This window comes from Prionailurus bengalensis, chromosome E3, assembly GCF_016509475.1.
Source record: "Prionailurus bengalensis isolate Pbe53 chromosome E3, Fcat_Pben_1.1_paternal_pri, whole genome shotgun sequence".
Taxonomy (NCBI): domain Eukaryota; kingdom Metazoa; phylum Chordata; class Mammalia; order Carnivora; family Felidae; genus Prionailurus; species Prionailurus bengalensis.
In genome coordinates this window covers 40,257,545-40,281,858 of record NC_057357.1, presented here as the reverse complement: position 1 = coordinate 40,281,858, position 24,314 = coordinate 40,257,545, and the positions used below count along the sequence as shown (strand labels likewise).

The following is a 24,314-nucleotide window of genomic DNA, read 5'->3' as shown; positions in this document are numbered from 1 at the left end:
CAGCGTAATGCAGCTGGACCTGATAAGGAAAGAGCCCCAGGCCTCGTCCCACCACCACTGCGAGGCGTTGCCCAAACGCCGAGTTTATTAGGGTCATTTCAGCCTGGGACGGGAGAAACAGCAGCTGACGACATGCAAAAGGCAACTTAAGAAAGAGCCCCGGCTGGCGGCAGCCGCGGTGCCGCCTCTGACGCGTGTCCTCTGCAGCCCACAACAGCCGCCCGGGCCCACGGTCAGTCCCAAAGAGCCAGGACGGCCACCCCCACACCCAACGCAGGAAGCAGGTGCCCTGGACGGTTCTGCTTTCAGGAGCGTAGGGCCTGTCCCAGCCTCGGGTGGCAGAGGGACGGACCTCAGCTCCGTCCCGTCTGCTGCCCTGGAGCGTGGCCCAAAAGGGAGGGACGGAGAACGCGCCACCTCGGCCCGGAAAAGCAGTTTTCGTTGGGAAACAAGTTAGGTCCGTCGGCAGCGCTTCCTCTGGCAGCGCCGGGTCTCCGGGCCGCCGGGATCGGCCGTGGCCTTGGGCGAGGGCGCGGGGGGCTTGTGGCGGCCACAGCTCATGCTCAGGACCCAGCCCAGCTTGTGGCGCAGCACCTGCTTCAGGCCGGGCGGCAGGGGCAGACCCTCCAGCGTGTCCCCGGAGTCGGGCCGCAGCTGGCGCAGGCGGTAGCAGCACAGGAACTGCAGGGACGTGACGCTGGCGCACGAGCGGATCACCTTCATGCTGCTCTTGGCCGCCGTGGAGCACACCATCGGGTAGAACTTCTTGTTCTGCAGCTTGGTGGCCGCCACGCCTGCGGGAGCAGGGAGCATAGCCTGAGCTCTGGCCCCTGCGGGGGCTGCGTGTCCCCCGACGGCATCCGAGGACAAGGACATCCCTGACGACTCTCGCGCCGGGGATCCCGGCGCCTCAGCTTCTGTGAGGACAGCCCCCTGGGGAGCCTGGGGTGCTTGGCCTGGGGCTCCAGCTGCCGGCCCCGGGGGCCCGGGCCCAGCCGCCCTCACCTATGCACTTCCTGTTCTTGAAGAAGGTCAGCGTGCCGTGCCAGGTGTCCAGGTGCACACCAATGATGGAGCCCTGGCCGAATCTCGACGAGAAGCTCATCTTGTCGCCCTTGTGGTGGAGGAGCCCTGAGGGGGGGCGGGGGAGGGGGGCGTCAGAGGGGTGAGCCATGCCGCCCCGGCCTCCCGCCCGCCCCACCGGCCGCAGTGCCCCGCGCACCCGTATAGGAGAGGCCCCAGCTGTCCTCGTCCCTGCCGAGCAGGCTGCAGAATGTGTGGTGATACTTGTCCAGATCCACGTCTGATGTCCCGATGCCCACCATCTGGGGAGAGCGGGGCGGGCACAGGGGGTCAAGGGCCTGCCGAGGCCCGCCAGCTGGGGAGGTGGGGGGCGGGCCTGGGCCCTGGAGGCACTCCTGCCCCCCGCCCCCCGGCTGCTTACCATGTCGGTGCCATAGACGGGAGAGGTCATCTTGATCTCCCAGAAATGCTGGCCCTCCCCCAGCTCCTTGGTGCCCCGGATGGCCGCCGTGCCGCAGCTGTACTCCGTGTGGAAGTTGACCTTGCGGTTGTCACAGCTCAGCAGGGTGGCCGAAGACTTATTCAGGTCATCCCACACCCAGTCAAAATCTGCGAAGGGGGAGGCCAGAGGCCAGGGCTGGAGGGCAGGCTGGCCCCAGGCTCCTCCCCGCCCCCCCCCCCAGGGGCCCCCAGGCACTCACGCTCATCTTCTTCGCCACAGCGACAGTCCTTGCCCCGGTGTGCCGCGTGCAGGCTGTTGCAGAAGGAGGCCTCGCTCGGACTGTCACAGTCACAGAAGGACTCCCCGGTCACGGGCACGGCGCTGGGGATGGGTGGCGGCAGGGCTGAGGACTCGGGGTCCGAGTCAGAGTCACTGTGCTGGGAGGGAAAGACTGGTTGCTCGGGTGTGGGGCACTGCCGCCCACTGTCCCTAGGCCTGCGGGTCAGCCGCTCTAATGGCCCAGGAAGGGCCCCGGGGATTTGGCCCCGGAGGGCTTCCCGGGTCTCCCACACACGCACTGCCCACCCTTGCCAGTGCCACCCACGGTGACCTTGGACAGCTCCAGCCTCCTGGCAGTGGCTTCAAGGGCTCCACCCCGTTTCCGCACAGCCAGGGGCACTGGGCCTCCAGCTGACGTTGAGCCACCGGGGGCCGCCTGCCTGCTCGACCGCTCCTCGTTCTCTAGGCAGCTTCCAGGCTGAGGATACGCCGCAGCCCCACCCGAGGGCAGCCGGAAGCAAGGGAGCCCCAGGGCGAGGGCCATGCCAACCCCACGAAGGCCGTGCCCTCGGGCAACAGCCAGACTCCAGCAGGTGCCCCTCGCCGTGGCAGTGCCCGTGCACCCTATCCACGTGGTGGGGCACCCTGGAGCCCCGTGGCCCCATGCCACTTCTACAGTAGGAAAACACTGAGTGGAGACTTGGTCTTCTGCCTGAGGGGCCCAGTCGTCAGGGCGCGTGTTCCGAGTCTTGAAGGCCTGATGGTGACCCAGAGCCAGATCCTTCTTGCAGGCCAGTTCGGGACGCTTTCTGTGCACAGGAGCTGTTCCTGTTCTAAAGACACAGGCCTTTCTGGACACCTGCCTAAGCTGTGGACTCCAGGCCAACCAGCAAGGGGCTGGGGACCTGGTCCGGCCCCACCCTCCAACTCCCTTTCCTGGCCTCTGGGCCCTCCACTCGCTCCCTGAAATGCCCTCCGCGCAGCAGGCCGGCAGCCCCTGCTCAGACCCGGGCTGGGCCTGCCACACCTCAGCAAGCCACTGCTCTGAGCGAAGGCCCACAGCCTCCATCGGAGCCCACCAGGCAGCCTCCCAACCCCCCACAGGCCTGTCCACTTTCTCCCACAGGGTGAGGGTGGTCTGCCTTTAGACCGCAGGTTCTGTGTGTCACTTCAGAGAGGCTCTTCCAGCCCCTCCATCCCCTGCTGTGCTCCCCGTCCCGCAGATCTCTCTCCTCCCTTCTCCCACCGGAGTGGAAGCCCCTCGGGAGAACCCGGTCCTTGTTTCTTTTCTGTTACAGTTGGGGCCACGGGGTTGTCACCCAGAAGCCGTGTGGCAGAGACCAAGTGAAGACAATGGGAAGTTTCAGTTACAGACCGATGCCAAAGGGATACAGGAAGGAGACCCCAAGCACGCAACTACCATGGAATGCTGATCCCCAAAAGCCAAGGCAGACTGGCTCTACTGGCCAGGGGTGGACCCTAGCCCCCTTCCCACTCGGTCAGCAGCCAGGGTCACAGACCAGAATAGAACGAGGAAGGGAGAGGCGTGTTCATCCTTCAGAGGTTCTCAGGGTGACCGGCCCACCCACACAATCCAGTACTCCAGGTCCAGCAGGTGACAGATGAGCAGCAAATATGTGTCAGATGCTGTGACCCGGCCCCTGAACACCTCCCGCATCTCCCAGTGATGAGCTGGTAAAGGCAGGGACTGGCAGAACAGACTGCTCTGGGTCACGTGGTCCAGGGGAGCCAGAGGCAGGACAGGAATGCAGGCCTCTGGCCTCTTGCTGGCTGGGGCAGGGAGGCCCTAGGAAGGGGCTACCACCCCAACTCAGAACTGCAGCCTCCAGGTCTGGAGGTTCCGTGGGGCTCGGCCACACTCACTCTAGAAGAGATGCAACCTCTTCCTCCCAGAACACCTGGCTGCGCAGGGGCAAAAGGGTGGGTGGCTGTGACATGGCAGACGTGAGTCGCCCAAGGATCATCCCTGCAGGCAGCCAGAGGGGACTCAGGGCAAAACCAAACCCCTGCCCGGGTCGAGGAGACTCAGGAAGCCCTCCACGGTGCCCACCCAGCCAACAGGCACAATGGCCAAGCAGCCCTGCCGCTCCATCCTGGCCCGGCTGCGGCTGGCGCGGTGAGACTCGGGTGCATCAGGCACCCTGCACCCCAGTCAAGCCACTCTGTGGACAGCTCCTGGCTCCTGGCCTTCCCGGAGCTCTGGAGTTGCCAACGGAGGAAAGGTGCTGCAACTTTGGCCTCCAAGAATCGGAAGTCTTCCACACACACGTGTGCATATGCATAAATGTCAAATGCACATCTGTCCAGGCAAGAGCACGCACGTTCGGTTAACAATAGCTACCTTTGGAAAACGGTCAGGTGAGTGGAACAGAGAAGCTTTTGTTGAATAAACTGACGGAAAATGGAAAGCACAGAGAAGGATACAGCACCTGCCCTGGGTCCTGTCACCCCGGGACCGGTGGGTCCTCAACCGAGATAAACTGCCCTCGGGCACATCCTCATCTTTCAGTCTGGGCTCAGGCAGTGCCCGTCCTGGGCGTCTCAACCCTTCGGTCCAGCCATGTCCACCTCCCCTGCTAGGACCTACCTGCCCATCTGAGTCGTAGCCCCAGTTAGCGCTCCCCGCCAGAGCCACGGCCCGGGCATCCGCATCTCGGCGGGCTGCACTCAGGACGAAATGCCAAGCTGTGCTGCTGCGAGGACGCCTGGCCATGGTGGACAGGATCTGGAAGAAAACCCAGGTTCTGAGCCAAGAAGATCTGTGGCACCAACTCCCACGCTCCGTCCTCAGCCAGCGGTGCCAGGCCCATCTCAAGGTGGCCGCTCTTAGGAGCCGCATGTGTGCCCAGCCAGGGCTCTGGAACTCTTCCTGACCTCACACCTCCCTCCAGCGTGCAAGCACCTTGATAAAAGCCAGACAGAGAGCATAGAACACCATCCAGACACCCATGACTCCGGAGTGTGGATTTCAGCCCCTCTCTGAGCTCAGCCTACTGAGCCCAGCTGTCCTGCCTGTGTGTCCCTCAGACATCTCAAACCTTGTCTGGCTCCTCTGTTGCCCAGTTTGACAAATGGCATCTCCAACCGCCCAGTTCCTCATGCCAGACCCACCGCAGTCATCCTGAACACCCCTTTCCTTCCTTGGGCGGTAGCCTAACAGTGTCACAGCACCTCCAAGGCGTGGCCTGAACACCTCTCCATCCCTGCGGTCGCCCGACTTCCCAACCACAGCTCACCTTCCTTCTGGCTCCTCCCACTCCACTCATTACAACCAAGGTTGTGTTCGGAAACACAAATCTTAAAAATTAAACAACCCTTAAAAAGCCCTGAAACCCCTCCAGCCTTGCATCATTAACAGAGAATGCAAATTTCTGCAACACCTTCAAGTTCGCCTGTGCTTCCCCAAGCCGCAAGGGCCCCGTTGCAGTTGCTAGCCCTGCCCTGCCCTTTGCCCGGAATGCCCTCCCCTCCCGTGCTGGGCTCGCAGGTTCCTTGCCGGCTTCTGTAACCGTCCCGGCGGTCCCCTGCACCGAGAGCTTCCGGAGCCCAGGCGCCCCCGCCCGCTCGGCGCAGGTGGCGGCCCCGCCGCAGCGCACAGCAGGCGACGCGCTCCCGACCCGGTCCCCGCGGGTGTCCGCTGCCGCGCGGTGGCGGGAATTACGACGGGGACGCTTGGCACCGCCGCCCGCACGAACAAAGGCGCACCGGGGCCTCCCGCCGCCAGCGGAACCGCCAGGCCAGCGGGCGCGGGTGCCGCCGGCCGCCGCTCACCTGTCGCCACCGCCGCGTTCCGCCGGGCGGCCGTGACCTACTTTCAGCTCCCGAACGAGACGTAAACAATCCCCGCCCCGCAGCCCGCCCCCCGCGCCGCATTGGCCCTGCTGCCGCGGCCGGGTGTTGGCGGGCGCTGGCGGCCCGGAGCAGGGGGCGGGCCGCGCGGCACATGTTTCCTGCCGACAGGATGCTGGGCCTGTCAATCCTGACTCGACATCCCTATTGGTCACATCTCAAGCCGTCGGGGAGAGGGTCCGTGCGCCCGTTCGGCATAGGGCGAGAAAGGGCCCAACACGGAAGTGAGTCCATCCCCGGTTCGTCGGACGCACCGCAACGTGCGTGCACCTTACGTGGGACGTGATTGGCTGAGTGCCGCGCGATTGGCCCTATCAGGACGGCCAGGGGGCGGGCGCTGCGCGCTGGAAGCGGAAAGCGGCCGCGGGGTGCGGCGGGATGGAGGCGGCGGCGGGTGAGCGCCGGGGTCCTCGGGAGTGGGAGGGTCCGGCGCGCAGCTGCGGGGCGCGGCCCTGGGTTTTCAGCCGCGGGCAGGCAGGTGACGGGCGCGGGGTCGCCGTACTGCACCCCACGCGTCCGATTCGTGGGCCTGCTGGTGCCGGAAGGTCGGAGGTTCAGGTTGTAACCGACGTACTGGAGAGTTCTGGGTTAAGCGGGGGTCGTAACGCGAACACGGACGTCTCTTCTGGTTCTGCGCGAAGTACTAGGGTAACTTTCTAAAGGTCCCTGCTGAGGAAGAGAAGTGGGGCGGGGCGGGGGGTGCAGAGGAGACTTTCCGTAGCGGCGCTTTGCCGCTCGCGGCTCCAAGTCGTGCTCGGTCCGGTCCGAGTCCTCGGGGCAGACCTGGGGCAGGCACTGTGTGCTTTTGTGACAGAGACCCGCCAGAAGCCGGGCCAGTTGTCCCTCTCGGTTTTTCTTGTGGAGGCTTTGCAGGTGGGGGCCTTTGAACCTACCCATGGAGCGTTGAGCAGGGGGGTGGTATCAGTACCGTTGTTTGTGGAGCCCGCCTGAGGACCCGGGCTCGCAGCGACGGTGGTGGGGAAAGTCGCTTGTCGGACACCGGGCTGGAGTCTGGATGGCGAGGGCCAGAGGGCGCTGAGGTAACAAGAGAGTGTCGCACAGGGGTTGCGTGGATGCAGATGGCAGCCCCTGGGGGTGGCAGGGGTGGGAATGGTGAACATTCAGTGACATTTCAGGCTCCCTGAAAGGAGAGGGAGGCTGAGGCAGAGTGGCCAACGGCCAGCGGGGATCCACGGTTGTTGGACCCGGGCCCTCATGGGGAATAGCCAAGGATGCAGGTGCAAACTGTGGCTGCCCTAATGCACGTGGGGTTTAAGGACCGGTCTGAGAGAGGCGGTTCTGGTCCCCGGAGCCAGAAGCGTCCTTCCCGAGAAGAGGACGCTGGGCACCCACAGGTTCGTCCTAGGAGCGGGGGTGGGGGCCGCCCCAGCACAGACGCACCTGCCATCGGTCACGATGAGCCGATCCCCCATCGTCTTCCGTGTTTGCCTGTTTTCCCCTGGAGTCAGCTGGGAGCCAGCAGCCCCTCGGCTCATCGACCACGTGCGGGCCGCGTGTGAGCGAGCTCACAGGTGTGCAGTGTAAAGGGGCGGCTCGAGGCCCGTCAGTCCCGCCCCAGCAGGTGGCTGCAGGCAGGGGCTGTGGTGGCAGCATTCAGAAAACCCGAGGGTCAAGTCTGGGGCTGGGCGACTGGAAGACCTTCCGCCTGGGGTGTTTGCTGATGTCAGGGTGAGGGGGCAGGTCTCAGAATCTGGGGCGTGGGAGGTGCTTGGCGACCCCTCGGTGAGTGAGCCTTGAAGAGCGCCTGGCACTGAGGTCCTCTGCCCTCCTCCCTTCCGGCTAGAGGCTGGAAACCTGGCAGGCGTCCAGCACATCATCCTCGTGCTCTCAGGAAAGGGGGGGGTCGGGAAAAGCACCATCTCCACGGAGCTGGCCTTGGCCCTGCGCCATGCAGGCAAGAAGGTGAGCACCCCCCAACCCGGCCACTGCGCGGGCGTCCCTTCTGCCCCTGCCTCGGGAGCCCCCTGCGCAGTGTGGACGTCCCGCTTCCTTGCAGGTGGGGATCCTCGACGTGGACCTGTGTGGTCCCAGCATCCCCCGCATGCTTCGGGCACAGGGCAGGGCCGTGCACCAGTGTGACGGCGGCTGGGTGCCCGTCTATGTGGACCAGGAGCAGAGCATCTGCCTCATGTCCGTGGGCTTTCTGCTGGAGAACCCCGACGAGGCCGTGGTGTGGAGGGGGCCCAAGAAGAATGGTAATGGCCGGTGGTAATGGCGGGCGGAGGGGGGCGGCCAGCCTTCCTACTCGCCTCAGCTGTTGCCATTAGAAAGCGCAGGAACCGCGGGCCCTCCCCGCGTTGTTGGGTAAAGCAGAGACTGCCACGGCAGGCTCCCTGTTTCCACGACGGTCCTGCTGCCCACCTGAGCCATCAGGCCGGTGCGGGGGATGAGGGCAGGAGGCCCCGGCGAGGCTGGGCTCTGAGGTTTCTGCCCCAGCAGGCTGAGCGCGGGGGCTGCTTCGGGGCGCGCTTGTGCGGGCCGTCGCTGCAGGCCGCCTCACCTCCAGCTGCCAAGGCTTGAGGTGCACCCGGGTCCGGGCACCGACACCCCCAGGAGGGTCACGGGTCCCGGCTAAGGCCTGAGCGGGAGTGTTGGGGGCCCGGGAAGGAGCCTCCCTGCCGCGCGGTGCACTTCCGTCTCCCAGAGGAACGGCTTGCTGTGCTGCCCTCGGGCGGCCCCTCTGCTGGAGGCTGGCTGCTGGCGAGGGACTTGGAGAGGCCCCCGTGAGATCCTGGCCTCACCTGCCCCCGGGCCTCCCTGGGTCGCTACAGCGCTGATAAAGCAGTTTGTGTCGGACGTGGCCTGGGGGCAGCTGGACTACCTGGTTGTAGACACGCCACCGGGGACGTCTGATGAGCACATGGCCACCGTGGACGCCCTGCGTCCCTACGGTCCCCTGGGGGCCCTCGTGGTCACCACACCCCAGGTACCCCGTGAGCTCCTTCGGTCTCCTGGAGGTCTGGGACCCTACACCCAGGGCTAGGCAGAGTGACCCGCTGGCCACGGTCCTCTCTTCCTCGGTCTCAGGCGGTGTCCGTGGGGGACGTGCGGCGGGAGCTGACCTTCTGTAGGAAAACGGGGCTGCGGGTGCTCGGGGTGGTGGAGAACATGAGCGGTTTCGTCTGCCCACACTGCGCGGTGAGTCGTGGGGACTTGGCGGGGGTCAGCAGCCCTTGAGGGGGTTGGGCCGGCTGGGACAGCCCGGGACCCGCCCCTCGGCGCGGGGGGAGCCGACGGAGGGAGCAGCACGTGTGTGTCTGTTGTAGGAGTGCACCAGCATCTTCTCCCGGGGAGGCGGGGAGGAGCTGGCCAGTCACGCCGGAGTCCCCTTCCTGGGTGAGTGCGTTGCGGCCCCCGTTGGCCCTGGGGCTGGCTCTGGGAGCCCCTCTGCGGGGCCCTCCCCGCCACCCTCACAGCCCCTCCCCTGCCCTCTCCCTTCACAGGCTCTGTGCCCCTGGACCCAGAGCTCACTAAGAGCCTAGAGGAGGGTCGAGACTTCATCCGGGAATTTCCTGAGAGCCCAGCCTTCCCTGCGCTCCTGTCTATAGCCCAGAAAGTTCTGACCGAGGCGCCTGCTCGCGTCCCCTGATCGAACCCTCCCCCCACCACGGGCCTCCTGGCCGAGTGTATGCAGACCCAAGCAGAAGGGTGTGGGGCCAGCATTCCCTCCCTCAGCCCTGCCCCTGGACCCAGTCCGGTGCTGCCGTAGCATCTGGACAGCAGAGGGGCTGACAGTGAGTGGTTCCCCCAGGTTGGCCCGTGGCAGGGCCCAGGGGGACGTGTGGGGTCCCGGTGGCCTGAGCTCTCCCTGGCTGGCACGTTCCCACTTGGTCTCACGGTGCTCAAACGGCAGCCGTCTCCCCCTGGGCCCCAAAGCCCACGTCCCTGGAAAATCGTTGGGGCCTCTGCTGTCCTCGGGACTCCTGTGACAGAAGGGGGGTGGTGACAGAAGAGAGCGTGCCGTGAGGTGTTAAGCTTGTCACTTCAAAGGAACCCACAATTAAATGTTCTCCCCTCCACCCCTCACCGCGGTGACAGGTCTGATGCTTCCAGACTCTCCTGTCCCGGTCCCGGCTCTGTGTGTGCATGTTGCGCACTTCTCAGCAGGCACCCCGGCCCCGAGCCCCCTGGATACATTTGGGTCAAGTGTGGTGGCAGTACGTGGAGGGCTTGGTGATGGCGGAGAGGCATGTGCGTTGGGGAGGCTTAGCCGCTCCCGCCTCCTCCTGCCCCAGGGCCCAGGGCAGAGCTGAGAACAGGAGAGAGGAGCGAGGCGGAGGGCAACCTCCGGTCCCACTTCCTGAGGGACAGGGGCGGGCGCGCCACGGACAGATGCTTCCGGGTGTGGAAAGGACGGCAAAGGGGGCACTGCCGAGAGCTTTGGCCAGGAGCTGGGGGCACGGGCCGGTGTCCCAGCTGGCAGTGGAGGCTGCCCTGGCTGAACCTCGGCTTCCCAGGACCAGGGCCTCCGGGGACACTGCACGAAGAGGACAGCCGAGGTTCCGGAGCCCCGGAGTGGGTGCTGCCGCCCCTCAGGTGTGGGCGGGCGTCCTAGGAGGGGTGTGGTGGTGGGGGGACACAGGACGGGGACCCGGGATGGCACCCTTCTTCCCAACCCCCTCCCCCAGGCTACACCCCTGCGGTCACACGCATGTGTTAGATTGCTTTTAATTACCGACTGCGGGGGGGTGCTATGTGATGGCGGTGCCCCCACCAGCAGAACCCCCCGGCTGCCCCGGGTCCTCCCAGGGACGGGACCCCGGCAAGCGAGCAGGTGACGCCTGGCCCCCGAGGCGGACATCGTGTCCCCGCCGGGCTCTGGGCCGGCGAGCCCGCGGTCAGCAGTGAGCAAAGTGGGCCTCGGCCACGTCCCGCAGGTCGAGGCCGGCGACGGCTGCGGGGCCGGTGCAGGTGATGTTGTTGTAGGCATACGCGGGCGGCTGGCCGTCGTCGCCGTCCGGCGCTGCCCGCACGAAGCGGGGGACCACGTCGGGCTGCTGCAGGGCCAGGGCCCTGAGGGCCCGGAGGGGGCAGCCGCAGTCCCAGGGGTTGCCCTCAAGCCACAGGCGCTCCAGGCCGGGGGCCCGCGGCACGAAGGTCCGCAGGGAGTTGTTCCTGAGGTTCAGGTAGCGCAGCTGCCCCAGCGGCGCCAGCACGTCCTCGGGCAGGGCCTCCAGGCGGTTGTGCGACACGTCCAGCCAGAAGACGCGCCGCAGGGGCCTCAGGGCGTCCGCGGACAGCGCCGCCAGCCGGTTGCCGGCGAGGAGCAGGTACTCCAGCTTGCCGAGCCCCTGGAAGAGCTGGCCGGGCAGGTGTGCGAGCCGGTTGGCGGTGAGGTCCAGCTCCAGGAGCTCCGCGAGCCCCTGCAGGCCCTGGTCCTCCACGGCCACGATGCCGTTGTCCCGGAGGAAGAGCCGGCGCAGCCCCGAGAGGCCGGCGAAGGCGTGCGGGCGGATGCGGCCCAGGCAGCTGCGCTCCAGGTGCAGGCTGTGCAGCCGGCCCAGGCCCTGGAACGCCTGCTCCGGGAGCGCCCGCAGGCAGTTCCCGGACAGGTTCATGACCGCCACGCTCAGGAGGCCGAGGAAGGCGCCCGCCTCGATCTCCTGGATCTGGTTGTCATTGAGCGTGAGCACCTCCAGCTGGCCCAGGCCCTCGAAGGCCTGGCCGGGCAGCTGCCGGATGCGGTTGTGGTCCAGCCGCAGCTCCTCCAGGAAGTGCAGGTCCTTGAAGGTGCGGGGCCGCAAGCCCGCGATGGCGTTGTGCGAGAGGCGCAGGACGTGCAGGCCCAGCAGGCCGGGGAAGGTGTCCTCCAGGAGGCCGCCCAGCCGGTTGTGCGACAGGTCCAGCCAGCGCAGCGCCCTCAGGCCCAGGAAGGCGCCGGGGGCCACGGCGGCGATGAGGTTGTGGTCCAGGTAGAGCTTCTGGAGCTTGGGCAGTTTGACGAAGACGTTGGCCTTGACGCTGCGCAGGGCGTTCCTACTCAGGTCCAACTCCCGCAGCTCGCCGAGGCCACAGAAGAGCGCGGGCTGCAGGTAGGCCAGCTTGTTGCCCGCCAGCACCAGCTCGCGGAGGCCGGCCAGGCCCTGGAAGGCGGCGTCCGGGAGCACGGCCAGGCTGTTCCAGCCGAGGTTGAGGTCCCAGAGGCCGGACAGCCCCCGGAAGAGGCCCTCGTCCACCCTGCCCAGCAGGTTGTTGCTGAGGCCGAGCGAGGCGAGGCCCGGGGTGTGCAGGAACGTGTGGGCCGCCAGCCCCCGCAGCTGGTTCCGCTCCAGGTGCAGGTGGTGGAGGTTGTGCAGGCCGAGCAGTGCCCGCGGCTCCAGGCTGGCCAGCCCGCTGCCCTGTAGGTTGAGGAAGCCCAGACCGGAGAGGTTCTGGAAGGCCGCCGCGGGGATGGAGGAGAAGTTGTTGCCGTCCAGCCACAGGGCCCTGGCGCCGTCCGGGATGCCGGCGGGCAGCCGCGTGAGGTTCCTGGAGCTGCAGAAGACGCTGAGCTCGTCCGAATAGTCCTCGTGGCCACAGGTGCAGACGGCTGGGCATTGCGGGCTCTCAGCCTTCCCCAGAGCCCCGGGCTCCGCTCCCTCCAGGCCGCAGGGGCCCAGCGCTGCCCAGGAGACCAGGAGCACGGCCAGGGCCGGGCCTCCTGCAAGGAGAAGGAGCCGGAGGACGTGAGTCCCGGGGCGAGCGAGACCCGGGACGTTCCAGGCCTCGGCCTGCGCCCGCAGCCCAGCATGGAACTCGGCACCGAGACCACAGCACGTGACCGTAAAGACAGGCGCTGCCAGTCAGGCGGCAGAAAGGTGGGAGCCGAGTCGTACTCACCCCGCCGGGACTAGAAGCGGAGCCAGACAGGACAGCTGTCGTCCGGCTCCAGACCAACTGTCCTCTCCACCCGGTGGGGCCGGGATGCCCCTTCCCAGAGGAAACCTGCCCGTAGAGCTGGGCGGCCGTCTGCGTCCCGAACACGGGCACCGGCCAGGCTGCCAGGTGGGCCCAGGGGGAATGCGGGAGGGCTTTCTGGCACAGGCCCGGGTCACGTGTGCTCGCTGCCCTCGAGCGCCGGCCGTTGCCCCCAGATTGGAGGGCCCTCACACGGGTGCTCCCTGGCATATGCAGCCCGCTGCCGGCATGGGGACAGAAGCAGGGTGGACAGAACGCCATCCCCTCACTAGGGGCCAGGGGTGTGTTAGGACAAAGGGCGCTGGGCCTCACAGCAGCGCCACCCCAAAACCTGCATTGAACGCTGGGCTACCCACAGAACTGGGCCTGTCCCGGCCCTTGGAAGGGCTCAGGGACTCAGCGTGAGGTCAGAGCATGCCCCATCCCCTGTGGACGGGACCAGGCCCCACGGGGCTGGAAGGGCAGCAGTCCCCAGGGGAGGGTCTCTAGGGGTTGAGAGGGGACTCCCACCCTTCCCCTGTACCACTGTCCTGGGCCCTGGGACCAGAGTGGAGGTGGACAGAGGGACCTGAGGCATTCTGGGACCCCAGCAGGGACACTTCCCCCATCGGCCCACCCAGAAAGGCCCGCCCCTGGCCAGGCGGCTGCCCCCAGAACGAGGGGCCGGGGCACTTGGGGGCCCCTCACCTCTCTTCAGGGCCATCCCGCGTGCAGAGCAGACCACAGGCGGGCAGTGAGCAGGGGTGCGTCTGCTGGGGCCGGCTGCTCCTGCCCTCTGACTTCCCCACTGCTGGGGCAGCCAGCACCCTGCCGCAGGCCAGCCCAGCCCTGCTGACCCGGGTTCCATTAACCCCCTCATGCCCGGCTGCCAGCATCGGCCCCGAGTGCCCAGAGTGCACATAGCACAGGGGAGAGTCGGGGGGTGCCGCGTTCACCCCCCAGCCACCTTTGGGGATCAAGGTGGGCGGTGGTGCAGCTCTGGGGGATGGGCGTGTCCCCCCACCTTCGCCCTGCAGGGCTGAGCAGAGCTGGGGCAGCAGGCGTGTGGGGGCAGGGGTCTCCCCTGCAGCAGCCTGTGGTTGGGACAGCTTTGGGGAAGCCGGGAGAGGAGGCCCCGCTGCTTGGCCAGCCCCCGGAGCCCAGGTGGGGGCCCCTCGGGCCGCTGTGGGGGACCTCCCCGCTCAGCAGATGGCCACGTGGGAGTTAAGTAGGAGCTGGGTCTGGCGTGCTGGCCACACCTTCCCTCCCCCTGCCCGTTTCCTAACAGCCTGGGTGGGGTCCTCATTAGGACTCCCCGGGGCTTCTGCGACCTCAGGGTCAGCTGGTGTCTGGCCACTCCTCCTCCCCCAGCCTCTTCTAGGAACAGCAGCCGGGCTCCCGGCCACCTCGTGTTTGCTTTCCTAGCACTGCCCTCCCGGGAAGAGCGGAGGGGGGCCCAGCCTTGGGGGCCAGGTCTTGCGCCGCAAGACCAGCCTCCACCTGCTTTGGGACTCCTGATGTTCCCAGAGCTGTTTGGGGGGGGGGGGGGCACGGCCACCCCGCTCCGCACAGGATGGCGGCCCAGCACCTGGCCTGCGGGCAGCCCCGGGTCAGGCCAGGAAGTAGGGGGGCGGCAAGGTGCTGGTTGCTCGAGCGAGGGGAGCCCTGCTGTGCCTTCATCCACCGGCCTCTGCTCTGGCTGCCCAGAACCCCTCTTCCCTGGGGCTGGCGGGGTGCAGTCGGCCCTCCAGCCCCGCCTCCCAGCCTCTGCCCACGGGGCCCTCCTCTGGCTGCGCAGGCGGGGCTGGAGGCAGGGCTTGTGGAAGTTCAGACTCCAACGTGACGCCCCCACCGCGAGGCGATGCGGAGGGAGGCGGTTGCTTCGCAGCCCCGTGGAGGGGACAGTGGGCAGCTGCGGCGCCCCTCCCCAGCCCCCCACCCTGCCTCGCCCCTGCCCTGCCTGAGCTGCTCATGCCTGGGGGTGAGGGCAGCTTTATCTCTCCCTTTATTGAGCTTTGATTGATTTCCAGGTTGTTCTGAGAAATTATAGATCTGCCGGGAGAAAGTCCACGCCCAGAAATTTACACGGTAAACACGCACTGACACAGCGCAAAGTGCGGACTCAGCACGTTCGTGGCCGAGGACCCTCGTCGGGAAGGGAGGGTGAGCATGGGGAGGGGACCGTGCTGTCTATAGATCCCGGGTGGGGCGCTGGAGAACTCGGGGGGCTGGGGGTTGCCGCAACGCCAGCCTGTCCCCGGCGCCCCAGGCCTCCCAGAGCGGCCTGTCCTGGCTGCCGGGTCCCTTGATGCTCCTGTCGTGCACGGTTGACCGCCCAAGGGTCTGCCCGAGGCGTGCGGCGTCCTTCGCTTCCCAGCTTCTGTGTACGGGGTTCGCGCACTGGCTTTGGCCGCTGCTGTCGTGGAGGCTGAGCGGTCCTGGCGTCCAGCTCAGACCTCGGGGCGCGACACTTGGATTGCTCTGGGCGGTCGAGTCGCCCACCGCACCCCCGCCCCGGCCGTCCCTTGCCCCAAAGGGGGGTGAATGTCAACTGTCGTTTGTTTCTCAAATGTTGGTGACGCACCAGCACCTCGGGCTTGTCGCCGGGGGAATGTCCCATTTTGTGATTTTGTTCGATTGTCGGATAGTCTGATGTGTGTGTTTAAAAACTTCTTCTCCGGATACAAGTCCCCCATCGGGCACGTGTGGGCCGTGGCATCCTGCCTGCTGTCCCTAGACCCTGCAGGGTCACTGAGCTGGGTTCCTCGGGTGCCAGCCTGAGGGACAGCAAACCCAGAGTCCTGACCGTGCAGACCCTCGTGTGGTCACATCCCGTGTGCCACAGGGACCAGAGTGCACCGTGGATGTGCGTGTGGACACGATGTCGGGGCCCCCGGCCGTGGGGGGCTGCCCCCGAGGCCAGAGGGTGTGGGGAAGTGTCCGTGGCTTGTGGAGCAGATCCCCGCCGGAGCAGTCCAGCCACCTGTGCGTGGCCCCTTTTGGTTCCTCAAATGTCACGGGAGCAGCTTGCCGGGTGTGTGAGCCAAAACCGGAGCCTGTCGGGGTGAGGGTCGTGCTCAGGTTCGTGGCGGACGGGTGTTCTCACCATGCTGTCTTCCCGCCCCCGCACGCGGTGCTCTCGGTGCTCCTGGGATCTCGGGTCGTGTGTAGGTTTTCTCCTAGGTGGTTGTTGCTTCTTGATATTATTTGATCCCTTTTTTCCCCTTGGGTTCCGTCTCCCATCAGTCCGGGCCGGACGCGCCTGTCACTTGTGGGGTGGCACAGTGAGCGTTAGCTGGCGCGACACCTTCACCGACGGCTCTCTTCCGCGCCAACAGCCTTGTGATGCGTAGAAAGCTCACAGCCCTGCGGTTTGGACGGTGCCCCCCCCCCCCCCCCCGCTACAGGACCCTGTGTGCGCTCTGTGGTCTTGTGCATCCCCCACACAGCAGCGTGTGAGTCCTTCGTGCCTTGTTGGCCGAACGGCTGTCGCCCTAGGGATCTGCACCACGTGCGGGTCCACTCGCCAGCTGATGGGCATTTGCTTTGTTTCTGTTTTGGGGGCTGCTACAGCGTTGGCGTGGACGCTTAGATACAAGTCTTGGTGCGGACGTGTGTCTCGTCCTTCCAGTAGGTTCTCAGGAGTGGAATTGCTGCTTCACAGGATATTTATGTATAACTTTTTAAGGATTTTATTTTTAAGTAGCCTCTATCCCCGACGTGGGGCTCAAACTCACCACCCCAAGATCAACTCTCTTGCTCTCCTGACAGCCAGGCACCCCTTATGTCTGACTTTTTAAAAAACCGTTCTCAAAAGCGTAACATTGTGAGAAGTGGGAGCGTTCCAGCTGGGTCTCGTCCTCACCCGCACGTGGGGTGTGCTGTCTGCAGGTCAGCTGCTCCCATCCCGCGACCCTCCATGTCGTGGACAGTTAGGGCCGAGCGCCTTCTCATGTGCACAGTGGTCCTCGTCTGTACAGGCGGGGTGTTGATCTGAGTCTTGCACGTTTTTAAATTGTTTTCTGAGTTGCCAGACTTTAATTGTCGGTTATCAGACACGATACCTGCAGATACTTTTCCTTGCCTGTGGCTTACCAATTAAAAAAAAAAAAACAAAAACCTTGGGCGCCTGGGTGGCTCAGTCGGTGAAGCGGCCAACTTCGGCTCAGGTCACGATCTCGCGGTCCGTGAGTTCGAGCCCCGCGTCGGGCTCTGTGCTGACAGCTCAGAGCCTGGAGCCTGTATCAGATTCTGTGTCTCCCTCTCCCTGACCCTCCCCTGTTCACACTCTGTCTCTCCCTGTCTCAAAAATAAATAAAAAACGTTAAAAAAAAAAAAATTAAAAAAAAAAACCTTGTCCTTTGAAACGTTAAAGTTTAGTGAAGTCCAGCTTACTGAGGTTTTTTTGTGTTTCATGCTTTTTGTGTGCCTAACCGAAGATCACAAAGTTCTTCTAATCAAGAGACACGGAGTACCTTCCCATTTACTTACATCTTCCTTAAGTTTTCTAAACTTGACACTATTTTTTTTAACTTTAACGTTTATTTATTATTTTCACACAGAGCAAGAGAGCGAGCGTGAGCAGAGAAGCCCAAGCAGGATACTTGCTCATCACACAGCCTGATGTGGGGCTTGAACTCACACCCTTGAGACCACCACCTGAGCCGAAAGCAAGAGTTGGACACTTAACCGACTGAGCCACCCAGGTGCCCCTTGTGTTTTTGATAAAATAGTTTCTACTTATGTTATTAGTCTTGGTGCTGTTGTGTATGAAGTGGTCTGAATTTCATTTCCAGGTGGTCATTAGCAGGTAGAAAGATCCTGTATTTCTCTTACCGATCTTGTGTCCGGGACCGTCAAACTCACCGGCCAGGTGCGTGCGTGTATCTGGATTCCGTAGGACCCTGTCAGCTGTGACTAAGAACGTGTTCGCTTGCTCTCTCCAGTCTGTTTACTACCCCTTTTCTGTTCCTTTCTGTGCCTCACTGCACGCCCAGTATGATGTGGAGTACGGAGGTGAGAGCACACCTCCCTCACCTGCTCCTGGTGTTGGAGGTGAGCATTCGGCCCGTCACCATGACTTCTGATGCTCTGACAGGCAGAATGATGCTCTCGAAGATATCCTGTCCTTCCGCCGGAATCCGGACTGTGTCGGGTTACACGGGCAAAGGGAGTGGAGGTGCTGATCAGCCTGGATAGTGAGACTAACGTGGGTTTTCCAGATGGACCCAGTGTCACCACAGGGGTCCTTGATGGTGGAAGCGGAGGGTCAGGAAGGGCAGGCGTAGGCAGTGAGAGGACCCCAACCCCGGGTCGGGAGTAGACAGGGAGGAGGCCAGGAGCCGAGGAACGTGGGCGCCTCCGGCAGTAGGACACCTCCGGGAGGACGCAGCCCCGCAGGCACTGTGGTCCGGCGTGGCCCGGGTCCGACTCAAGGCTGCCGGCACGAGGTCCGCGAGGAAACTTCGCACGGGTGTCTTTGATCCTGAGGCCAGGGAAGCTGCCTTCCCGCGGTTGGACACTTCTCACCACGAACGTGCCGGGTTTCGTTCCTTGTTTCGCTGCGTCCGTTGAGTTGATCCCGTGGATTTTGTCCTTCGTTCCCCTAGGATGGGCCGCGACGTCTGTTGGTTTTCAGATGTGCGGCTGATGGTGCAAGTGCTGCCGTATTTGGGTTACTGATGCTGTGTTACAAAGTTAACATCTAGGTTCACCAGGGACACCGACGTCTAGTCTTCTGTCAGGCCCAGGCTTGCGTCGCAAAGGAGCTGGGAAGCGTCCCTCTGTCTTCTGAAAGAGTTTGTGAGTGATGGGTGTTATTGTCCGAATGCTCCGTGAAGTCACCAGGCTCTTCCTTTGTGTGAACTTTAGACTTTCTGTGTTAATTCAGTTTCTTATTACAGGTCTCTGGTGTTGTCCTGTTTTTTTCTGAGTCCATTTAAATGATTTGTGTCTGTAGGAATTCATCGGTGTCGTTCACTCGCATTCCTGGAGAGGCCTTGACGTTTATTTCTGCAGGGTGGGTGGTCCGGCCCCGTCTCCCGCGTGAATTCGGGAACCGGGGTGTTGTATCACTGTGGGTCTGTCAACTTGATGATCTTTTCAGAGAGTTTTGGGTTTACTGTCCGGCTGATTTCCTGTCTTCTTCTTCTTCGTGTTTCTCTTGCTCTTCTCTAGTTTCCCGAGGTAGAAGCCTTTTCTGTGCAGGTGTAGGAGGCCCTGGGCTTGTCTGTGTCTGACAGACGCTGGTGTCCGCTTTTGCTTCTTTTGACCCCCAAGCTTAGAGATCTGTTACTTCACTTCTAAACGGGGGGAGGTTTTCCTCACTTCGCTCCGCCACAGGTAACTAATTCCGCTGGGGTCAGAGGACGTACTTCGTATGCGTTGCCTTCTGGAGACTTAGGACGCCTTGTTCCGTGGCCGGAGTTGTGGTCTGTGCCTGAGGACGCCGCTGCGCGGGCCGTTCTGAACCCAGGCGGGGTCCGTCGAGCAGTCGTGCGCCGTGCTCCTTCCGCGTCCTTGGCCATGGCATCGACGCGGTCTGGCTCTTGCCGAGAATCAAGAGCTCTAATCCTTACTGCTACGTTACTTATCTTCCTTGCGATTTCTCAGTTGTACTCTTGCTTCCGCTGTACGTACGAAGTGTTCTTTGTCCCCAGGGGCTGCCACGCCCACTCAGTGGACAGGAACCATTTGCTGCTTCATCAGAGGACTCTGAGAAAGTCAGGGTTCCGGGTGACGCATAATTATGACACCTGTCTGAGCTGGCAGCCGGGGAAGGAAGACACAGGATGCGGTGTCCTGCCTCCTCGCCCCCCTCTCCCTGCCTACACACACCCACCTGGCCACGGTGGGACCCCGGATGGGCCTGATCCCCACCTCTGCTAAGGGCTGACCTTTGATGCAGACAGAGCCCCGATGGCACATGGGCACAGGGTGTCTCGCCGTCTGGATCTGTGGGCCCCATACCAGACCACGTCCCAGGCCTCCCTGCTGCCCCGGCCCAGGATCGGCATCCTGGGGAGATGGACCAAGAGAAGCCTCTGCTTTTATGGTTTCACTGACACGTTAATGATGAAAAGTTCAGGGGACTACACCACGATGAATGTCCTCAAAGGCCCTGAAACACACACTCGGGTCACTGCTGTGAACCTCACCTCGTACACAGAGACATGTGGTAGGTTCTGATTAGTAAGGCCTGGTCACCGCTAGGACCCCAGCGCCTTCCTAGCTGGAGAGCAGCACCACAGCAGGGCAGGCAGACCCCAGCCAGGAAAGCGGGCGCACGGCCCTAGGGAGAGACTTCAGCACTCCTCCCCAGGCCGCGGGGGCCCTGGGCTCGTGCCTGATGGGAAGAGGACGGGCCGCCTCAGAGCCCCTACGTGTCAGGGAAGAGGTGAAGGAGAGAAGCCACGCCAGGCCCCAGCCACACCACCGTGCCCCGCACCGCACGCTTCGGACAGGCTCCCAGCTTCGCATCTGTGCTCAGAAAGGCGACACCTAGGAGCCCAGGAGGTGGGAGCCGCAGCAAGAGATCAGCGAGCAGGAGGGCACCCCTGACCCCTTCAGGAAACGCTGGAAGGAGGGTGCCTGGCTGGCTCAGTGGGGTGTGAGTTCAAGCCCCACACTGGGTATGGAGATTTAATTCTTGAAAAGAGAAAAGAGAAAATATTGCAAAGAAAGACGTCTCCCCAAGTGGCTGAAACCCACGGAGGGACAGCCCATAACCGTTTACGAAGGGAGCCGGTGGTGTGAAAAAGTGCACAGAGCGAGCACCAGGCTCCCTGCAGAATCACCTCCTTCGAGCTCCCCACGAGGGAAGAGACCTCCCCCCCCCCCCCCCCCCCACCCCATGTTGCCGTCATTTACAGGAAGCAGACCGGGCTTGTACAAGGAAGGCCAGAGTGCAGCCGCCGACACACTCACGTAGAGTCGGCCAGACCAGAGGAAAGCGTGTGACGAAGCCCGGTTCCCCTGGGGGTGACTTTCGGCCACACTTCTGCGTGTCCTGCCACCTGCCGGCGCCCCAGCGTCCCCACCTCACTGCCCCGCTAGCGCGCCCAGCCTCCTGGGTGCTGGCGACTCCCGAGGGCGCGCTCCGGCCTGGACCCGCCCCCCGCCCCAGTGGACACAGCTGGACCCCCCACAACCGCATGCTCACTGCTCGGCTCACGCTGCGAACCCCTTGGCCTCCCCTGCGGCCCCACATGCACTCGAGATCCCGTGGAGACCTGCCCGCCCCCACCTCCGCACGGCTGCGAGTGGCCCCCAGGGTCCCCCCACACCGTCTGCCGACCCGCCTGCCACCGCTCCCCAATCGCCTCCCCTCACGGCTCAGCCACACTGGGCTCCCGTCGCGCACTTCTGCCCCAGGGCCTCGGCACTCGCTGGTCTCTCCCAGAGATCAGCAAGGCCCTCTCCCTGAACCTTTGGTTTTTGCTCACGTCACCTCCCTGGCCACAAGGCTTCCCGCTTGCTCCTTGCCCACTTTATTTTCCTTAGAGCTTCCTCAGTCCGAGCTGCCCAGGATGTCCATCTTGTCACTCCGTCCCTCTACCGGGACAGAAATTCGACAAGGGCAGGGCTTTCTGTGTTCACTCAACCCCGAGGGTAGCTCGGCCTCGGCCCCCAGGTGTTTGTCAAACCGGTCACTGGGGTTCAGGACGAGGAGCAGTGCCCCTCTCCCCTCCCCCCACCTCAATACGGGAGACCCACGGGACAAAAGGCCAAGCAGCAAGACTGCAGAAAGTTCACGAAGGAAACGGAGCCCACGTGGGGAAAAGGAGGTTCCCTAAACAAAGCTCACTGCGCTCCTTTACGTTCCTGAGCACTGACGTGATCTGAAAAAGACACCATTTACAACAAGAACAAAGTAGACTGGGCCTGACGTTCCCGGAGAACCGACGTCTGGGAAGGAAGCCGTGACACCCGACGTCACCCAGGCAAGTGCTGCGTGGCGCTCTGCCTTCCCCTGGGTCGGGCAGGGAGTCTCTACTTCCTTGGAATTTCCCACATGGTCACAGCAGCCTCGACATACCTGAATTTACCCTAACGCGGTCACTTGAGGGAGACAGTCCTACCAGAAGGACCCACCCGGTGGCAAGAGTTCACTCGCAGGGCCAGGGATGACGCAGTGACCCCAGAGCACCTCAACACAGGCTCACGTGTGCCACAGCGGGCACAGCCCACGTTCTGGGCCATTTGCTTGGCTGTGCCCGTTACAATCACACTGCGAAATCATCACGGTGGCCCTTCTCTGAGTTCTAGGAGCCATGCTGGTGACCTACGGAAGATGAGGGGTCAGTGGGAATGCATGGAAGTCACAGCCAGGTGGTCAGAAGGGCAGGAGGCCTGGCGGGGGGGGGGGCCAAGCTTACAGCCATCTGAGGGGACAGTCTCCTTGGGGACCGTGAGCCTCAGTCACAGGGCCACGCAGACACTGGCACTACACGAGTTTTAGCAGCAGGAAGAGCAGCAGAGACCCTAATGCCAGACTGGGGGGCATGTCCATGGCCTGACACTTGTCACAAGTCCAAAAATCCGGTGAACCCTATTCCGGCCCAAACCACAGCCGTCAATACTCTTAACGTTCGTACATACGGGCAGAGGGCCAGGTGGGGCCGTGTCCCTTCCTAGAAACGAAGACTTATTCTAAAGCTGTAGTAAGGGGGAATGTGGGGCCTCAGAACAGGTCTGCACCCCCGGATGCGGGCTCTCGGGCTGGCGGTGCAGACGAGCAGGGGGGACGTAAAGTGCCTCCAGGGAGGCAAACCACCGACCGCCGGCATAACAGCATCTTCACGTGAATTACAAACACGAGTGTCAGAAGCAAGCACGTAACCAGGAGGGCAGCAGAGCATGGAAAGTAGGAGACACGAACTTGACTCCATCAAAGATTTCTTCAATAAGACGACAGAGTGCGGAGCAACCAACTCAAACACGTGTGACCGGAGCGCGGCTGACCCTCAACGGGGAAGGTCGGCGAGGAGCAAAGCCAGCAGGACACTGGCCAGAAGCCCGAGGAGAGGCAGCCCGGGGTCGGAAACGCACACGGCCAGCCTCCCCCGTCCCCGCCGGTTCTTGTGCAGCCTCCACGGAGTGCCCCGCTCGCTTCCTGGGGGGCCACAGACGCCAGCACACACGACGCCCGCGGAGCAGCCCCAGGGCGGTCCACACCCTCGTGCGGCGGACAAGACTCCTCCACCAGATGGGCCAACACACTCTCCCGCGTGGAAGTGCCCATCCTCCACGGCCAGCTGGGGCCCACGTGAGAGCGTTTGAGCCGCACCACAGCCCAAGAGCCAGTGGGGGTGGCCCAGCAGGTCCCACCACCAAGGACAACACGTGCAAAGGGAGTTGCTATCCGGGGTTCCCGGGGTGGGGAGAGGCCGGGTGCAGGGACGCGCTTCTGTGTTCGTACATTTCAGAAACATTTATTTCTCTTCTTTGGCATCTGAATGTGCAGTCGGTAACACGCAAACTAAGGAAACACATCCCCGTTGGGGGGAGGTGGGTTGGGGAGGCGGTGGCCGTGGGGTCCCTGACTACACGAGAACTGCTCACGCACAGGGCCCGGCCGGAGGGGGCACAGCAGAGGGCCACACCGGATACCCGCACTCTCCGGTACCGACAGGCCTCGCAAAGCACCACGACGCATCCTGAGACGCCCACGCCACTACGCCCAGTTAGCAGTACAGAGCTACAAAATGAAGCATCTAGAAGGACCCACAGAAACCCCATTCCCTGACACACCTGGGGGTGCAGGGGGCTGAGGCTCCACCTAAGGCATCCTCTTTGGACAAGGGTGACTGCTCCCCGGCCGCACGGCACCATGGCCACACGGGCAGCTGCAGAGCCAGGACCTGGACAGGTCCTTGGCGACCGGAGGCCGTCTGAGGAGAGTGGCGGGAGACAACCTCAGCTGGACGAGAAGCACTAACCGTGGGCTGTCCAGCAGGAGACGGTGGGGCAGGCAGGGCCTCAGGCGCCGTGCGTCACAGGGCAGAGCCGAGCGGAGGAGGTCGGATCTGAACCGGGAAGACCTCCGGGTGCACACGTGAGCAGCCCGTCCTGCCCCCGGCTGGGCCCCGAGCCTCGTCCCTCCCCGTCCCGCCTCTGGGTCCTCCTGCTACCCCCACCTGGGCTGAGGCTCGGTGCAGCCAGAGCCCGCCCCGCTCCCCCAGCCCGGGTCTGGCCTGCGGCGGCTGGCTAAGGAAATGGCCGCTGCCTGGGACAGCGGCTTTCGGGGTTTCCTCCGGCAAAAGCAGAGGGAACTCAGGACAAGGACACGCAGGTCAGGGACGCGGCCTCCCCGCACTTCGGCCAGGGGGAAGGTGATGGGGGCCTCTCCCTGCAGGGGGGCCAGGTCGATCAACCCTCAGCGGGGCGGCAAGGTGCCGACGGTCGCATCGGAGAGTTCCTTCATCCACATGAGGCACAGTGTCCACGCCTGTCCCTGCGGGCGGCCCAGGACCAGGCACCCAGGGATCGGGGCATCGCAGGGCGGAGGCCCCAAGCACAGAAACGCTGTGTCAACGAACCCTTCACTGCCCCGGCCCAGGCCGGTGCCCCAGGCGGGGCTGGGGTTCTACTCCACGTCCACACGGAAACGGCTCTGTGAAGAGGACGCCACAGGACCCACCAGAGAAGGAGGTGAGGGCGACGCCGTCCCCCAGGCGTCCTGCTCTGGGGGGCACGGGGCGGGGAGGGGGCCGGCTCTCACAGGGCACCATGTGGGGCTCACACGGCGAGGACCAGGGCCCCACCGAAAGCCAGAGAGAACAGAGAGTCCGCAAGCAGAGCA

General features: G+C 64.0%; 3 protein-coding genes and 1 long non-coding RNA gene across 8 annotated transcripts; 2 read left to right on the top strand and 2 right to left on the bottom strand.

The window, feature by feature from the left end:
• Positions 1-67: 67 nt before the first annotated feature.
• On the bottom strand, positions 68-5,847 carry SPSB3 (splA/ryanodine receptor domain and SOCS box containing 3). Its single transcript, XM_043561004.1, has 7 exons — positions 5,537-5,847; positions 4,353-4,490; positions 1,725-1,902; positions 1,445-1,632; positions 1,223-1,325; positions 1,006-1,131; positions 68-794 (listed from the first exon to the last, which is right to left on the bottom strand). Exons 1-7 carry the CDS (start codon positions 5,708-5,710, stop codon positions 454-456), a joined length of 1,248 nt encoding a protein of 415 aa, XP_043416939.1. The 5' UTR covers positions 5,711-5,847; the 3' UTR covers positions 68-453.
• Positions 5,847-9,661, top strand: NUBP2 (nucleotide binding protein 2). 5 transcript variants are annotated; one of them, XM_043561020.1, is made up of 7 exons: positions 5,847-6,008; positions 7,419-7,537; positions 7,632-7,830; positions 8,467-8,561; positions 8,663-8,773; positions 8,902-8,971; positions 9,079-9,661. In XM_043561020.1, exons 1-7 carry the CDS (start codon positions 5,993-5,995, stop codon positions 9,222-9,224), a joined length of 756 nt encoding a protein of 251 aa, XP_043416955.1. In that variant the 5' UTR covers positions 5,847-5,992; the 3' UTR covers positions 9,225-9,661. The 5 variants fall into 5 exon arrangements, with proteins under 5 accessions (XP_043416955.1, XP_043416954.1, XP_043416956.1 ...); XM_043561019.1 differs by having other exon boundaries at positions 8,407-8,561; XM_043561023.1 differs by lacking the exon at positions 5,847-6,008 and adding an exon at positions 6,031-6,262 and having other exon boundaries at positions 8,407-8,561.
• A 624-nt stretch (positions 9,662-10,285) lies between these two features.
• On the bottom strand, positions 10,286-14,039 carry IGFALS (insulin like growth factor binding protein acid labile subunit). The gene is made up of 2 exons (XM_043561001.1): positions 13,220-14,039; positions 10,286-12,275 (listed from the first exon to the last, which is right to left on the bottom strand). Exons 1-2 carry the CDS (start codon positions 13,431-13,433, stop codon positions 10,474-10,476), a joined length of 2,016 nt encoding a protein of 671 aa, XP_043416936.1. The 5' UTR covers positions 13,434-14,039; the 3' UTR covers positions 10,286-10,473.
• A 44-nt stretch (positions 14,040-14,083) lies between these two features.
• Positions 14,084-18,473, top strand: LOC122471856. Its single transcript, XR_006294292.1, has 3 exons — positions 14,084-15,966; positions 17,074-17,217; positions 17,308-18,473. It is a non-coding gene; the product is annotated as an uncharacterized LOC122471856 (long non-coding RNA).
• The last annotated feature ends 5,841 nt before the right edge of the window (positions 18,474-24,314 follow it).

What these genes read in the sequence shown, in the direction of transcription:
- IGFALS (XM_043561001.1), bottom strand. Translation starts at nt 13,433, where the DNA reads ATGTGCACTCTGGGCACTCGGGGCCGATGCTGGCAGCCGGGCATGAGG. An exon ending in CGGGATGGCCCTGAAGAGAG is followed by an intron (nt 12,276 to 13,219) that starts GTGAGGGGCCCC and finishes TTCTCCTTGCAG; the next exon opens with GAGGCCCGGCCCTGGCCGTG.
- SPSB3 (XM_043561004.1), bottom strand. Translation starts at nt 5,710, where the DNA reads ATGTGCCGCGCGGCCCGCCCCCTGCTCCGGGCCGCCAGCGCCCGCCAA. An exon ending in CTGGGGCCTCTCCTATACGG is followed by an intron (nt 1,132 to 1,222) that starts GTGCGCGGGGCA and finishes GCCCCCCCTCAG; the next exon opens with GGCTCCTCCACCACAAGGGC. An exon ending in CAAGAACAGGAAGTGCATAG is followed by an intron (nt 795 to 1,005) that starts GTGAGGGCGGCT and finishes CTGCTCCCGCAG; the next exon opens with GCGTGGCGGCCACCAAGCTG.
- NUBP2 (XM_043561019.1), top strand. An exon ending in GAGGGGGCCCAAGAAGAATG is followed by an intron (nt 7,831 to 8,406) that starts GTAATGGCCGGT and finishes GGGTCGCTACAG; the next exon opens with CGCTGATAAAGCAGTTTGTG. An exon ending in CGCCGGAGTCCCCTTCCTGG is followed by an intron (nt 8,972 to 9,078) that starts GTGAGTGCGTTG and finishes CTCCCTTCACAG; the next exon opens with GCTCTGTGCCCCTGGACCCA.